The following is a 17,262-nucleotide window of genomic DNA, read 5'->3' on the forward strand; positions in this document are numbered from 1 at the left end:
TGTGGTGGACAGACTCTAAGTTGGCCCCCCAGGACCCTCACCCCTGGTAAGTGCACCTTTGTGGAACCCCCTTCCTTTGAGTGTCCATGGGGACTGCAACTTGCTTCTATCCAGTAGAATATGGTAAAGGTGATAGGATGTCACTCCTTTGATTATGTTATGATAGCTAACCCGCATCTTTCTAGTCGACTCTCTCTTAGGGACTCTCTTTGCTGGCTTGAGCTGCCATGTTGAAACAGTCCACTTGGTAAAGACTCAGGGCGGCCGCTAGGACCTGAGAGCAGCCTCCAACTGACACCCAGCAAGAAGCAGATACCCTCAGTTGCACAACCACAAAGAAATGAATTCTCTCATTGGAAACATAAACTCCATTTAAACCATTATCAATCATTAACACCTCAAGGTCCATGAAGGATTTAATAAGAGGTTTGGTAGAAAGGTGGACCAAAGTATCTGACCTTGAAAGGGACGACTGCTCATAGTTGCGGATGGATGCGTAACAGGAAAACTCAGCTGGAGATAGATTCCTCTAGCATCACTACTTTGCCTAGGTCTTGGCCATATGCATGTCTCCCTACACTTATTGCCTATATATTTAATGTCTCGAGAATGATCTGATGGGGAGAAGTGTGTTTGTAGGGCCCAAAGGTGGAATAATAAGGATGGAATTGTCAACAGAAATAATCAATAAACAGTCTATCATAGGAGTTGAAAAGAATTTTATTTGAGCCAAACTGAGGACTATAGCCCAGGAGACACAGATTCAAGAAGCACTTAAATTATGTTCCTCTGGACTAAAAAATGGGGGAGGCTTTTATACAGGTAAAAGGAAAGTTACATAAATTGTTTGTCAAGAATTAGGATTGGAGCCGGCAAGTAAGTGTGACTGGTAAACAAAAATGGGTTGGGGTCTGAAATGGTTGCATAGTTGCAAGGGGAACCTTGAGACCATAAGATTGCAGATGGCAGTTGTTGGCAGATATTGTTTTGAAAACAGCTGTTGATGTCCTTTGAGTTTGATATAGTTCAGAAAATTCAAGTTCTCAGCAACACAGGAACATTTTTTTTAACATCTTTATTGGAGTATAATTGCTTTGCAATGTTGTGTTAGTTTCTGCTGTATAACAAAGTGAATCAGCTGTACGTACACATATATCCCCATATCTCCTCCCTCTTGTGTCTCCCTCCCACCCTCCCTATCCCACCCCTCTAGGTGGTCAGAAAGCACAGAGCTGATCTCCCTGTGTTATGCGGCTGCTTCCCACTAGCTAGCTAGTTTACATTTGGTAGTGTATATATATCAGTGCTGCTCTCTCACTTCGTTCCAGCTTACGCTTCCCCCTCCCTGTGTCCTCAAGTCCATTCTCTACATCTGCGTCTTTATTCCTGTCCTGCCCCTAGGTTCTTCAGAACCATTTTTTAAATATTTTTAAATTTTTTTAGATTCCATATATATGCGTTAGCATATGGTATTTGTTTTTCTCTTTCTGACTTACTTCACTCTGTATGACAGACTCTAGGTCCATCCACTTCACTACAGGAACATGTTTGAAACCACATCCACGGTGGCCACCCAGCTCCATTTTGGATGCCTGAATCACAGTTTTATATCTCGTCAGAACAAAGAACAAACATCAGACATGACGGGGGTACATTCCTTCAAGCTTTCAGAAGAGGAAGATTAGCACGTACACAGTGAGGCAGCGTGACCTTGGTACCTCAGAAGGGAACCTCATCTTTGAAGGAGTACTAGCATTGGCATCATCGGAGGGGGCAGGGCATTTATTCCTATCTTCAAAGTGGACATTCTAAACAATCTGGTAAATGCATTCTTTTTTCTTTAATAAATTTATTTATTTATTTATTTTTTATTTTTGGCTGTGTTGGATCTTTATTGCTGTGTGCGGGCTTTCTCTAGTTGCGGCGAGTGGGGGCTACTCCTTGTTGTGGTGCACGGGCTTCTCATTGCGGTGGCTTCTCTTGTTGAGGAGCACGGGCTCTAGGCGCATGGGCTTCAGTAGTTGTGGCGTGCGGGCTTCAGTAGTTGTGGCTCGCAGGCTCTAGAGCGCAGGCTCAGTAGTTGTGGTGCATGGGCTTAGTTGCTCCGCAGCATGTGGGGTCTTCATGGACCAGGGCTCGAACCCATGTCCCCTGCATTGGCAGGCGGATTCTTAACCACTGCGCCACCAAGGAAGCCCACATTCTTTTAAAAAAATGGTTAAAGCAGATGTACCACACATGTCTGACAGGTCCACGATTCTTAACCACTGCGCCACCAAGGAAGCCCACATTCTTTTAAAAAAATGGTTAAAGCAGATGTACCACACGTGTCTGACAGGTCCTGAGACAGGTTGTTCTCGTTAGTATAAATTTCAAGCCAAATCATGTATAAGCCGGAATGACTTCCCCATAGCTCAATACATGAAAATTTCCTCTGTCAGAACTCAGTCACAGACACCCTGAACAGCCCTCTTCACTGACACTAACCATGGTAGTGTACAGGCAAAACCCGAGAAGGCAAATCAGGGGTAGTCGGTAAGCCTAATGGTAAGTGAGCCCGTGGGAAATTTGCACCCTCACTGAGCTGAGCTCGCCTTCCTCTGTAGCCTGAGCGTCCTCCTCCTAAGTGAGCTCTGGCTCAGATGCAGAGCCTGAGCGTTCTTCTCATATCCCCAGGAGAGACTGAAAGAGGGACTGTGGACGGGGGTAGGCAGGAGGCCAGGCACCAAGGCACAGGGTGGTGACCGGAGGAGGGACCAGCCTGCACCCAGCATTCGCAGTCCTCTTCGTGCTGCTCTTTGTTCTGCTCTGTGTGCTGGGACTCCTGGCCAGTGGCTTCATTGTGCTGGTGCTGAGCAGAGAATGGGTGTGACCAGGGAGGCTGCTCCCCTCCAGCATGATCCTCTTTAGCTTGGGTGTCTCCTGCTTCTGCCTGCAGTGGGTTGGAATGGCGAACAACTTCTACTACTTCCTCCATCTGGTCGAGTACCGCGGGGGTCCTGCCTGGCAGTTCTTTGGTCTACGCTGAGACTTCCTGAACTCGTTCACCTTCTGGTTTGGCTCCTGGCTCAGCGACCTCTTCTTCATGAAGATTGCTAACTTCACCCACCCCACCTTCCTCTGGCTGAAGTACGGGTTACCAGGGTTAGTGCCCTGGCTTCTGCTGGGCTCTCTCCTCATCTCCCTCATCATCACCCTGTTGTTCTTTTGGGGGAACCACGATTTGTATAAAGGTTTCCTTATTAGAAAATTTTCTGGTAACCTGACCTACAATCAGCGGAGCAGGAGGCTGGAAATTCACCATTTTCTACCCCTGAAACTGGTCACCCTTTCAATTCCTTGCTCTCTTTTTCTGGTCTCGATGGCTGTGTTGATGAACCCTCTGAGGAGACACATGTGGAGGATGCGGCACAGTGCCCACAGCCTGCAGGAGCCCAGCGCCCAGGCTCACACCAGAGCTCCGAAGTCACTCATCTCCTTCCTCGTTCTTTATGCTCTGTCCTTCATGTCCCTGATCATCGATGCTGCAGGGTTCTACTCCTCAGAAAGTGACTGGTACTGGCCATGGCAGATTTTAACCTACTCGTGCACATCCATCCATCCCTTTATCCTCATCCTCAGCAACCTCAGGCTTCGAGGGGTGTTCAGGCAGCTAATTTTGTTGGCCAGGGGCTTCTGGGTGGCCTAAGTGGCATGATCCCCTTACCCAAACCATGAGAAGAGACTCAAGTGAGGGTGACAAAGCTACAGTCCACTTACATGGAAACATCTTCACAGGCAGAAATCTACTGAATCGTGTCGTGGGGTTTCTCCTTTGGGAAGGAGAGGAGGGGAGTAAAATCTGGGAACTCTCTGGCACATGATTTCTTCCTGAGACACTATTAAAATGTGGCCCCAGGGGTCCCAGAGAGCCAGTATTGTCCAGAAGTTCGGATTATAAAATTCTGTGCTACTCTCTCTGTTTGTATCCACTCTGCTATGTGGAAGCCTTCGGTTAAAAAGTCTTGATTAACTGTACTGTCTTATCTCAACTGCCTACTGGGAAATTAAGAAAAACTGTGTCTATTACTGAACTAGGGTGTGGATGGGGAAGCAGAGACCTTCCTAAGGAGAATGTAATAGTCACTACGTGAGCCCCAAGGGGAAGTAGTTGTGGTGGACAGTGGCCTGGGCTGTGAGGTTTAATAGCCCTTCTTTCTATGGAGATTCTTTTTCTCTCACCAAACTTAGATAATTTGATTTTAATTTGATTAAAACTACTAGAAGGTTTCTTTACACCACCCCATTTATTTTCTCTTTAATATTTCTGTTGTTGTGGTCTTGATTTTCTCTAAGTGGCAGCCAGACTTTTTCCATGTTTATTCTTCCTTTAGAATCACACGTTGTGATTTTTCTCCTTTTTCAGATTGTTTCAAACTTTTTCCTAATGTGAATGTCTCAGTCACATGTGAATTAAATAAACATGTACTTTTTGTTCTTAAAAAAAAAAAAAAAGCAAGAATTTCACTTAGTTTGTGTTCAAAACTGTTTAACCTCTAATTTAAAAAAAAGAATAAGAATTAAATCTTATGTTTAAATATTGTCTTAAAACAGTTTGTTCCAATTACTATGCAAAAGTTTTTAGAAATAATTTTGGAGAAAATTTTAATTAGAGTGGGGTGCCTCTAAGGCAGGCTTAAAAGTTTTTGCTAAAAGGTATCAATGTGCAAATTTCAGAGACTAACTTTCAACTGGATTCCTGATATTTTAATCTTCTCTGAGAGTAAAAATAATTTCCCTTCTGATTAGGGTATATGCTGCTGAGTGGATGTACACTCATGAACTAAAATCTTTGGGCAAATTATTCTACATTTTTACTTTAAATATTTTTTTAATAGGTAATACGTTTGCATGGTTAAAAATTCAAAATATACTAAAGAGTATATATAAAAAATCTCTCTCCTACCTTCCCCTTCTGAGGCATTCTTATCATTTCATGTCTGTCCTTCTAGACATATTTTATTCTATGACAAAAAGCCACTAATACCTAACTAACAAACCAGTCAACTAACTTACTTTTATGTACTGCTATATTCCATATCAGTAGCTAACTAACCAACGGCCTTATTATCTATCTTTTCCCTGTGGCCTTCACACAAATGATTGTACAATATTCATGCTGCTCTACACCTTGCTGTTTCTGCTTAACAATACGTGTATCTTGGAGATCTACGCATGTGGATGCACATAGCTTTTCCTCACTTTTTTTAGGTGTACCACAGTTTTTAAACTTGTCACCTGTTTGTGGTCAGTTAAGTTGCTTCTTGTCTTTTGCTATTACAATAATAATGGTGCAATGTTGACTGTCTCTTCTACATATGTAATCTTGCACCTGTGCAAATTAACTATAGAATAAATTCCATGAAATGGAGTTACTGGGTCAAATGGCATGTGCATTTCTAATTTTGATTAAGTGTTGCCCTCTATAGGTTTGGATTAATTTACTTTCCCATTAGCAATTTATGAGTATGCTGGTTTTCACACTTTTCATTTTTTGGCCAATCCGGTAAAAAGTGGCATATTAGTGTGGTTGTAATTTGCATGACTCTGATTTTGAGTAAGGTTTATCATTATTTTATATGTTTAGAGCCATTCGTGTTTATTTTCTGTGAACAGTCTATATCTCTGCTTAATTTTGGATTTGGATTTTGGCTTTTTTCTTATTGGTTTGTAAGAACTCTTTATATCTTAGAGAAATTAGCGCTTTATTTTTGATATGAGTGGCAAAACATTCCCCCACCCTCGGTGTTTTTATTTTAATTTTTCTTGATTCTAATATTAAATTTTTAAAGCTGCTTTATTTTGGAGTAATTATAGACTCACAGGAAGTTGCAAAAATAGTACAGAGTCCTATGTACTGTTCAGCCAGTTTCCGCCAATGATGGCATCTTACACAGCTATAGTACAATATCGAAAATGTTAATGGTTCAGTTTTCACTAATTTTTTTAACCTGCATTCATGTGTGTATGTGATTCAGTGCATTTTAACCCCTTGTATAGGTTTGTGTAACCACAGTTAAGACACAAACCATTCCATCATCACAAAAGAACTCCTTCGTGCCGTGACTATGCATCTGTACCTGCCCCTCACCATACCCTTTGTGGTTTTTTTGTTTTGTTTTGTTTTTGTTTATGCTTCTTACTTTTATAATAGCGGCTTGTGCCACGCAGAGTTTTTTTATCCAAAACAATTTTAGTAAATGTTGAGATTTTTGTCTCAGAAGGCATTCCTCACATTGATATCATAAAAAAACTGCCTTTTGGTTTCTTCTAGCACTTTTATGCTTTCATTTTTATATTTAAATATTTGACCGCTATGGAATTTATTCTTATATAAATTACCACGTATAGATAAATTTTACTTTTTTTCCAGATTATTAGCTTGTTTCCCTAACACTATTAATTGCTCTTTTTCTTCACTAATTTAAAATGCTACCTTTTATCATTACTAAATTCCTGTATATATTGGTTTATTTCCAGACTTTCTATTATGTTTCACTGCCTTGGTGTAATCATGTGCCACCACCATGGCATTTTGACTATTTTAGGTTTATGATGTTTGAATAACTAGTACACTAGTCTTTCTTCATTAATCTTCTTTTTCAGAAATTTCTTGGCTATTATTTTTAAAATAATAGTGTCTGGTCTCAAACAAAAATTTCTTTTTTATTATATAAAGTTGATTCTGTTAAACATATAATTTACCATAAGGAGACATACACATCCACAATATTGAGTCTTCTATTCAAGAATATGGTATGCATTTCCATTTGTTCAAGATTTCTTTTATTACTTTCAGTAGTGTTTTAATTTTTTAAAATATAGATCTTCTGCATTTTTCGTGATGTGAATTCCTAGGTATAGTTAACCCTTTATGCCTTAGTTTCCTGGTATATTAAATTTGGTAATAGTAACTGTCTTAGAATAATTGCGAAGATTGAAATGTGTAATATATGTGCATGACATATAAGTAGTACTCACCGTAACTTGTTAATAGTATAGTAATGTATAGTTAATATTATTTTTTCAAATTATTTTCTGTGTCTGAGTCAGATGAAGAGAGTAGGCGAACCAGGGTGTGGCAAGGACTTTTCTAGCCACAAGGAAAGACCAGTTTTTCTTTTTCTTTCTCTGATTCTTGTTTTTTTCAATGTTTTGAATTGCCAAACAGGGCAAATATACTAAGTGTGACTGAGATAAAGAAAAACCACTTGTGGTGGATAAGAAATCACTGAGAAGGAAGTCTGATGCTAAAGAAGGATATTGGAAGTTCACTAGAGGGTGTGACTGAGAGAATAATTTACTTAAGTAGCATTTTGACATCAGCTGAGGGAAGTGAAAAAAGCTAGGAGTTGTTTTTTGTTTTGTTTTTTCCTTTGAAGAAATAAAGGGGAAAAGATGAAATTATGATAGGAATAATAAGAGTGTTACTAAACATTATGTAGCTATTATCTTTAAACTAAATTCTATATTGTATTTTGTAAGGTTGCTATGTTATGCTGTTATATTGAAGAAAGAAATGAAAACACTAAGAAAATGTATTAGAAATCAGATTAGATCAACGGGAAATCAGGTTGACTGTGGACACTGGACCACATGCTCTCTTTGGGCAGTATTTTTTAATGGTAAGTCCAATTCTATACCATCAGGGAAGCTTATCTAAAACCCCCATCTTATCAATCAGTGGCAAATATCACAGCTCTCTAGTAAAGGTTTTATAAAACACATTTTCTAAAATTTAAAAACACGTTAATACAAACCAATACATAAATCGGGACGTGTTAACCTTTTGTGGGGGCCACAGATTGTTTGAGAATGTATTCAGTTAGCAAATATTTTTTGAGTGCTTCCATGTAGACAACGCCCTGAGCTGGGGATAAAGTAGTATCACAGAAAAAGCTTCTACCGCCGTGGAATTTACAGCCTTGTGGGGAGTCAGGAATAAAGCGTCTAGTCATACAAGTGAGCATGTCGTTACAAACTGGGACAGGTGTGAGGACGGGAAAGCATGGAGGCCTGTGAGTTTGTGTAACAGGAGGACGAGGCAGAGAGCTGGGGTCGGGGAGGGCCACTAGCAGAAGGACTTCCTCAGGAAGTGATAAAAATTGGCTGAGATACCACTTTAGCACACAATTCCAGAGGGGTCATAGACTCAAACCTGTCAGTGAGCTCCAGGCTAATAACCCCTGCTCTCCAGTGGTGTTCCTGGTCTCGATTGTGTGAAGTAGAGAATGCTGTAGGGGAGATTTTGTTCTGGATGGAAGAGATTGGATTTGTGCCTGAAGAGCAGGGACGTTCTGCAGTCAGGGAACCTCTGTCATGGGAATTCCCAGGTGTGCTCAGATCCATGTTGCGTCACACCTATTTGCTCCCTCCCTTGTCTCTAAGTGATTGTAAAAGGCTCTCCTAATCTAGTTCCCATCTTGGACCCTGAGTTTTGTCTCCTGTGCTTCGTGCACTGATTTATTCTCCATTAAAAAAATAAATTTGAAGGCTTTCCCAGGCTAGTGCCTTGGTGAGACTCAGACTCACTTTGTGAACCTGTATTAGAAAAGCAAACTCCAAATCCCTCCCGACAGGGGTGGGACCTATCTAACCAGGGCGTTGCTGCTTGAGATATGACATAAGACAGAAAAACAGGGTCATTATCAGAGCTAACACTTAAAGAAAACACCAAGTAAGCTCTGCTTATTTTTTTTTTTTAAACATCTTTATTGGAGTATAATTGCTTTACAATGGCGTGTTAGTTTCTGCTTTTATAACAAAGTGAATCAGTTATACATATACATATGTTCCCATATCTCTTCCCTCTTGCGTCTCCCTTCCTTCTGCTTATTTTTGTTTGGTCTTCAGATGTTACTCAGATGGCATGGTTATCTTCTCAATTAAAAAAAAAAGGAAAATAGAAGGTGCTTTATCTATAGTTATACCCTCTGTTCAATTCTCAATTTCAAGATCTGATCATTCATTTTTACTTCTAACATTTCCCTGTATTCTAAATAACTTCTGGTCTATATCCACTAGCTTCCCAATTCTTGGTCTTTCAACCTTACCTTAAACTCTGCCTGGTCTATGAAGTTTGCCCTGATTAGAGGAAGTTGAATTATAAATAGTTGATTCACTTACTCCCACTAGTGAAGCATGAAATAGAGAGTTTTTTGGACTAAAAGAAGAAAAAAGTTTGTCCTATTTATTTTTGTCTCAATTAGTCTAACAGTCCTGGTGGAGAAGAAGAGGATAACTTCTAGAACATCATATATTAGATGTGCTATTTCCCACATCAAAAACTGTGCTATCTTGCTATTGCCTCTAATGCAAATTCCATGGCCTTGTTTTCAAAGCCCTACTATGCACACCATCCCCACTTTCCAGCCTTACCTCCTCCGCAGGACTCCTCAAAATGAAATCTTTGCTGTAACCAAACTGGTTTGCCCACTCTTTCCCAGACAGACCTTGGTGTTTTTTATCTCCTCACCTGGCTTACGTCATTCCCCCATGAGCCAAGAATAAACCTCTCTCTCCCTACTCCCTCATCTATCCAAGTTCTACCATTTTCTATGGCCATTTTAATTTTTCCTTCCCCTTCAATTCCTTTGCAAACCACCCAGTTTTTTCCCCTTCATGGGGGAATTTTGTGAATCCCATGGGCTTTTAATTTCTATCTCATATTTGGCAATTAACCAAATGTTGCCTAATTGTACTTTTCCATTGCTGGATTATGTTGCAATTTCTTTTTTGGTATTTATCTCTTATCTTTCCAAGTAATCCCCGGGTTATGGGGAAGGACCTCATATTAGACTCCGTGTGTCTCTTGCAGCACCTGGCATGGTATATTGAACACAGTGGAGCTTGATACAAATGTGTTTACTGATTGATATTTCTTTCCAAGTCCTGCATTTTGTCCAGGGAACCATGATGCTGTCAACACTAGGAGGGAGTTATGATGATAGCTGTGGTGATGCAAGGAGTCAAGGTGAGCACAGAAGAGAGGTTCATTAAATGTGCTATCTGACTGACTGACTAGATGGTGAAGTTGACATTTAGGACAATGATGAAAGTGGTTGTGGGAATTATTCTGATGTTCACTCAGTCAACAAATATTTAACATTTCTGATTGGTGTAAACTGCTTTTGAATTTCGGTGGAAAAAAGCAGAGTTACAAAGAAGATTCCAGAGCTTAAGTCATTATTTGTCGATACCTTCAAAAACGAAGAGTACATCTTTCACACACACAGGTACTTGTGTGTATACAGTTGCACAAACACTTTATCCCTTAGTACAAGCTTCTCTGTTCTCAGGGGAAGCCCTGCTATTTCTGTTTCTGAGTTCTTCTGTACTTCTCTGTTTCTACAACTGAATTCCTACCCAGCATTCAGCTCAAGGCACCAGCAACACAACTACACTAGAGTCCACCAGGACACCCTAGTGTGTGTGACATCCACACAGGCAACATGATTCAGCACATGGTGCCCACAGCTGGGCAGGTGCATGTTGATTGCCATCTCCACTACAAAATTAGCCATGCCCACAAGCCAAGAGACCACTATCAGCCTCGGGCTGACTGCTGCCATGTAGTGCAGGGGGTCACCCACCATATAATGGTCATAGGTCATTGCTATCAGCAGCGGGAACTCAGTCCCCTCCAGAGCCAGGGAGAAGAAGAGCTGGGCCCCACACTGAGTAAATGGTCTTCTTCTCCAGGAGGAGGTGCACCAGCATCTGGGTGACCCCACTGGAGGTGTAGCAGATGTCCACTATGGAGAGGTTGCCGAGGAAGAAGACCATGGGCGGGTGGAGGCGGGCGTCCAGCCTGATCAGGAGGATGATGAGCCCTTTGCCCAGCGGGGTCAGCAGATAGGCGGCCCCAAACAGGACGGAGTTCAGCCTGATTCTGCCTGTCCCTGGGGAGGCCCGTTAGGACACACTCACTCACCCAGGTCAGGGTATCCCTCCCATGGAGCAGGTGGGCCAGGCTGCAGGAGGAGGTGCTGGGTTAGGGAGGCCAGAATCAGAATCAGAATCCACAGTCTGGGTTTGAACAAAGGACATTAAGTAGGACTGCAAGTACTTGTATTTTTCCTCCATTAGACTCTGAGCTTCTTGAAGTCAGGGACCTTTTCTGATTTTTCTTTTCATACAAAGATTTCTAACAAATGTTTCACAATAAAAAAATTTTGTCGGGTAAATGAATAGAAGGAGTTTAAAGTAGTAGTCTTGAGGATTATTATCTGATCCCAAGAGGTAGGACTTGTATTCTGAAACTCCCCCTTGTCCTTGTTACTCATGCTGGAGCGGGTGGTTTTCCTGCTTCTCCCATTATCCAGGCTGGGTCAGTGACAGAGAAAAAATCCCTCATTTGGTTCTCGGTGTACTGATTAATCAGGCTTAATCCTAGGATGATAAGATCAAGGCATCATTGTAGAACATTATACCAACTATAATTATGTCCCAGCTTCTTGTGATTTTGCTATTTCCTTGGTGAAATGCTGGCATTTATTTGAATGCTAAACTAAGTGATTAATATAAGATGAATGCACACATCACCTACTTGCAATGACAACGTTTGGAAACTGATGGTGCCCACTGATGAAGTCAGTAAGGGAGTGCCTCTAAAACCCTTGGAGCTTTGTTATATGTAAATCCTTCTGTCATAGCAAAGACATGTTTGCCCTTGGAACACCGCCCTATTTACTTTGCTTGTCTTTAGCCTCTATCAAAGGAAAAAGATGTCTTTTTTTTTTTTTTTTCTTAGTAAAAAGGTGTAGCAATAAGCAATTTTATAGTCTTTATTTCTCTATTAATAACAAGACCCTCTAGTCCCATTTCAATGTTCACCTTATGTGTCTTTACAACACGTCGGGAGAAGGTAGTGCTATTGGCTAGTATGAGAATAAGTAGAGACCACAGAGACACATAGAAGAGTCTGACTGCTGGGAAAGCCCTTTTGGATGTCCATTAGGGAAAGTTTGCGAGGGAAGGAAAAAACTCCAGGTTAAAGGGTTTGCCTGTGAAAATCCCACAGGACCCAAGGTGGAAAGCAGAGCAGTGCTTTTCCACATTGGCTACACATTAGAATCACCTAGAGTACTTTGAAAACTCCAGAAGCCCAGACCACACTCCAGAGTAATTAAATCAGAACCTCAGGAGGGTGAAACCCAGACATTAGTATGTTAGTAACTTTTAATATTTCCTGGTAACTTTTGTAGAAGAATCACTGCTTTAGAGGGAACTTTTAACCTTATTTTTGAAAACTTAAGACGTAGAATTTTTGAGAGAGGAATATGTTTAGAGATAAAAGCAGTAGAGTTTTTGAGGAGGAAAAATCTTTGACCTAAACTTCTCATTCTTTGTTTGAAGAAGTTGAGGCCAAATCCCACTGAATAGTGAAAAAGTGATCCTGGATTTCTTGCCGTTTGTGTGCTGGGTCTCCCCTTAGCTTTAGCCTTCTGAGGTCTGGTGCAAAACAAATGTTGTAGAATATCTTAGATCCAGGGAAGAACTAGTTAGTATGAAATGAGACAATGTGTGAGAAAGCCCTTCATAACTTGAGAGTATTATCTAAATAAAAAGGGTTCGTGTTAAAGATATGAGAGATGGGTCACAGAATCCAATGAAATGGAAATGAAAACAATTCAACCCAAGTCTTTCTAACAGGGTTTGAAGATAGGGCTGTGGTTGGATGGGGGTGAGGAGGGCAGAGCAGCTGGATGCTATCCTCTGTCTTTCCTAGCTAGTTGGAACTTACCAACTTTCTTCTTTCAGTCCTTTTGTGGCCGGAAGGTGTCACTGTAGGAAATGCCCAAAACAGAAACTGGCTTCGGCACACTACCCAGCTGAGTTTCTGAACCCTGCACCTGGGATGGGAGCCCCTGGCTTTCCACAGAGCCTATTTCTTGTGTCAGCGCAACAGGTAGCCAAGCTATAGTCCCCGAATGTGGCTTATGAGTGCCAAGAGCAGCAACTGAAATTCTCTCCGCTGAAGAGACTAGAAGGCAAAGTGAGAGTCACAGAGAAGAATGTAGGCCGGAAGGAAATTGTAGGATCACCATTTCAACCTCATCGTTTTACAAATGAGGAAACTGAGACTCAGAAGGCAGAAGTGGTTTGCTCAAGGTCACTCTGACAGTTGGAAGCACAGCTGGAACTGGCTCTGAGATCTGAGGACCACAGTCCCCATGTTCTTCCTGGCTCTGAGATCTGAGGACCACAGTCCCCATGTTCTTCCTGGCTCTGAGATCTGAGGACCACAGTCCCGTCCCCATGTTCTTCCTGCTGCATCACATTCTCTTACCACTTGGAGCAGGAAGAGTGCATCACAGCGGCCAGTAGGGAGCAGCATCCCCACAGGATGAATGTAGCACAGGTTTGATTTATGGGGGGAGGGGAGCGTGGGAAAAGGTGTGGGGTTCGGATGCCGCTCCCGGGCAGCCAGGTGGCAACTTTGAACTGCCACAGTGTAACGCAGGAAAACAGGCTGAAGGGTAGTTTGGACAGATCAGTGGACGGGTGGTCCAGTTCGTCACGTACCAGCTGACCTCTTTCCAGTGTATCTGTGAAAGGGAAACATCCACCCCATAGTGTAACGGGGGCTTAGAGCCCACATACCTTGACTCTTAACTTATTCTGAAGCCAGGAGGTGGAACTGGAAAACCCCCTCCACTAAGCCCAGCTCTTTCACTCCCCTTTTCTGGCCTCTAACAAGCAAATTGCTTGAAGGGTAGAGAGGGTGTTTTCTCTTTTTACCGTGCCCTTTCTAGTTCTAACAGAGACTGGCATACAGAGCCGGCGGACTGAATGAATGAGTGAACGTCATATCGAGGAGTGGTTTCTTTAGAATTCATCCTCTTTTGTAGGAGCGCAGTGTAGAAGCTCATCACTGACGTTTTCAGAGTCCGCTCTGTGATACCGGCTCAAGAATGACTCTAATCGGAAGGGTCTTTTGAGGGACCAAACAGTTGTTTCCTCCTGATTAGTAAGTACCCTTTAAATACATTGAGTCTCTCTTTAAAGGGGCAAGGGCCAAGAAAAATTCCTAAATTCTAAAACTCAAACAATGGGATAAGTAGGAAAATATTTTGGACATTTCCCCCCTCCTTTCTAACCTACAACCTAATGGGCTGATGTCTTCTCTGGATAAACTAGATGTATGCACTTCTGCTGCGGACAATACAATCTAAATCTTATTTTATGTATAAAAGATATATTTTAATTATTAGGATTAGAAGGTGTCGATAGATTATTGTCCCAACTACGTCATAATTTAATGAAGGATTATAGCTCAACAGGTATAGAACCGACATCAGTTGACCCCTTCCAACTTTTAACTGGTTTTATCAAACCTCATACACGAAGTTTGTTCATTCAACTACTCGATGAGCATTTCTGTAGCCAGGTTATGTTAGAAGGTGTACTAGGATACCACACTCCTCAAAGCTGGATGTTCCATAGACATGGGATGAGGGTAAAGGAAAATACATCAAGGTATAAGCCCTGCCGGTTTGTTCTCTCTCACTAAGGAGGAAGAACTCCTGAGGTCTCTTTGCTGTAGAAATCACAGACACTGGGTAAAGGGCGGGCAAATGCCTAAGTGTGGAGGCTTTGGTTTGGGGGAGAGAACTTTGAGAAGGAATAGAGAAAGGAAAAGGTAATCTGTTGATCTGAGGGGAGAAATTAATAGTCTAAAAACGAGAAGTCTAAAAATGAGAGTTAAAATATGTTTCTCAGGGGATGGAGCTGAGTGCCTCAGATGGGAGTGGGAGCAGTAGGGGAAAGGACCAGGGAGGGGATTAAGAGGAGGATGGAGGCTGGTGGTCATGGTCCTAGGGGGAGAGGGAGGCAGGAAGGGGCTGACGGAGTGAGTGAAAGGGAGGGAAGGGAAGGGGAGGTCTTCAGTAAAACTAAAAACAAAAGTTTTGCTGGACATTTCTCCAAAGAGGATATACAAATGGCCAACACACACATGAAACGATGCTCAACATCATTAGTCATTAGGGACGTGCAAGTTAAAAACACAATAACATATCACTTCATACCCACTGGGATGGCTACAGTCAAAGAATCAGAACTTAAGTGTTGTCGAGGAAGTAGAGAAATTGGAACCCTCATTCATTGCTAGTGAGAATGTAGAGCAGTTCAGCTATGGTGGAGAACAAGTTGACGTTTCCTTAAACAGTTAAACAGAGAGTTACCATATGACCCAGCAGTTCCACTCCAGGGTATGTACCCAAAAGAATTAAAGACAGTTTTTCGAACAAAAACTTGTACAGGAAAGTTTATAGCAGTACTATTCACAATAGCCCAGAGTTGGAAACAACCCAGATATCCATCACCTGATGAATGGATCAACAAAATGTGGTTATTTCCCTACAAGGGAACATTATTCAGCCATAAAAAGGAATGAAGCCCTGCTACATGCAACAATATGGATAGACCTCAAAAACATTATGCTAAATGAAAGAAGCCAGACGCAAAAGATCACATATCGTACGATTCCATTTATATGAAGTATACAGAACAGGCAAATCCATAAAGACAGAATGCAGACCTAGTGGCTGTAAGGGCCTGGGAGGGGGGATGAATGGGGAGTGAGTGCTTAAAGGATATGAGGTGCGCTTCGGGGGTGATGAAAATGTTATGGAACTAGATAGGCGTGAGGTTCCGCAACATTGTGAATATACTAAGTGCCACTGAATTGCGCATTGTAAATGTTTAAAATCGTGAATTGTTACGTGATGTGAATTTTACCTCCATTTAAAAAAAGTTTTGCTAGGAGTTTTCAAAGATACTTCATTTTCTCCTCCTCAATCTTTTGACATTTTCTCAACAGACTGATTAAGTTTGAATTCTTCTCAATTTATATTTTGTATATTTGCTTGTGGGTAAAACAAACCAGAAATCTGTAATATTTAGCTAGGAGATGCTTCATTCTGATTTTTTTTTTTTTTTTGGATTTTGATTTATTTATTTATTTATTTATTTTTGGCTGTGTTGGGTCTTCGTTTCTGTGCGAGGGCTTTCTCCAGTTGTGGCAAGCGGGGGCCACTCTTCATCGCGGTGCGCGGGCCTCTCACTATCGCGGCCTCTCTTGTTGCGGAGCACAGGCTCCAGTCGCGCAGGCTCAGTAGTTGTGGCTCACGGGCCCAGCCGCTCCGCGGCATGTGGGATCCTCCCAGACCAGGGCCCGAACCCGTGTCCCCTGCATTGGCAGGCAGATTCTCAACCACTGCGCCACCAGGGAAGCCCCATTCTGATTTTTAAAAGTTGTTTCAGACATTTTTCTGGATAAAATATCATTGCCTCACTTTACATTCTAGGATGTTTAGAGTTCAATCATTAACTGGGGGTTAGAAGAGTAGAGTGAAATTATCACTAACAGGGAGTTGTAATTCTTTCTTTTTTAAGTAGCTTGGCTTATCTCTAATGGTACGTGGCACAATTCTTAGTCAAGCATGTGTTCTGAATACATCCTTCAGTTTTCATAAGAGCATATCCTTAGACCTGATTATGTAGAAAGATATTTGTTTGAGGTTATGATCATATATTTCACTTTTTGGCCAGCCACTTGCCACCCACTGCAAGTCTGAAAGGGAAGTGAGCAGAGTGATATCCACGTGATTCACACTGTGTCCAGTCCTGCTCATCAAGGGTGTGGGGATTATTACTTATGACTTTGGCTCCAAGTCCCCATGTGAATACCCCACCCTACTGAGCTGAGCTGGACCACGTGTGATCACATGATGACCTTTGTACCTCTGGCCTAAGACTTGTTTGATCCCATGGGCACGGTGAATCTTGTAACTTACAGCTTGTCCCCTCTTTTTTTCCCTGATTTCAGAAAAGCTTAGACATATGGTTGTAGAATTTAGGAAATAGACTTTCTTGGCATAAATTTTGTGTACTGCTTGAGCTTCTGATTTAGTCTTCCTTTCTAATTCATATGTGCCAGTATATCTTTTTTTTTCCATTTAATTTTCTGTAGGCTGTATGTATTTCTAAGCTGTTGTAATTCACATTTTTTAGACTAAGTCAGGAACCAAAAATAGTGCCCAGAGATAAAATTCCATTTCTCTATTATTTCAAAAGATAGTATGGATTGTGGCCTCTCTCACCTGCTCCCTTACAGACACGTGCACACACATGCCCGCACATGCACATGCACACAGTATGCGGAGGGTACGCTCCAGTGCCCACCGTCTTCAGAGTGAGGCCCTCTTACGACAAGGT

General features: G+C 41.8%; 1 protein-coding gene and 1 pseudogene across 1 annotated transcript; one reads left to right on the forward strand and one right to left on the reverse strand.

The window, feature by feature from the left end:
* Positions 1-1,640: 1,640 nt before the first annotated feature.
* Positions 1,641-3,688, forward strand: TAS2R41 (taste 2 receptor member 41). Its single transcript, XM_068549837.1, is given in 2 exon segments — positions 1,641-1,649; positions 2,711-3,688. Coding segments are annotated over 2 exon segments (987 nt in total).
* Positions 3,689-10,416: 6,728 nt separating this feature from the next.
* Positions 10,417-17,177, reverse strand: LOC137768360 (olfactory receptor 2F1-like; annotated as a pseudogene).
* Positions 17,178-17,262: the final 85 nt, after the last annotated feature.

The sequence above is a fragment of the Eschrichtius robustus genome, chromosome 8, assembly GCF_028021215.1.
Source record: "Eschrichtius robustus isolate mEscRob2 chromosome 8, mEscRob2.pri, whole genome shotgun sequence".
Taxonomy (NCBI): domain Eukaryota; kingdom Metazoa; phylum Chordata; class Mammalia; order Artiodactyla; family Eschrichtiidae; genus Eschrichtius; species Eschrichtius robustus.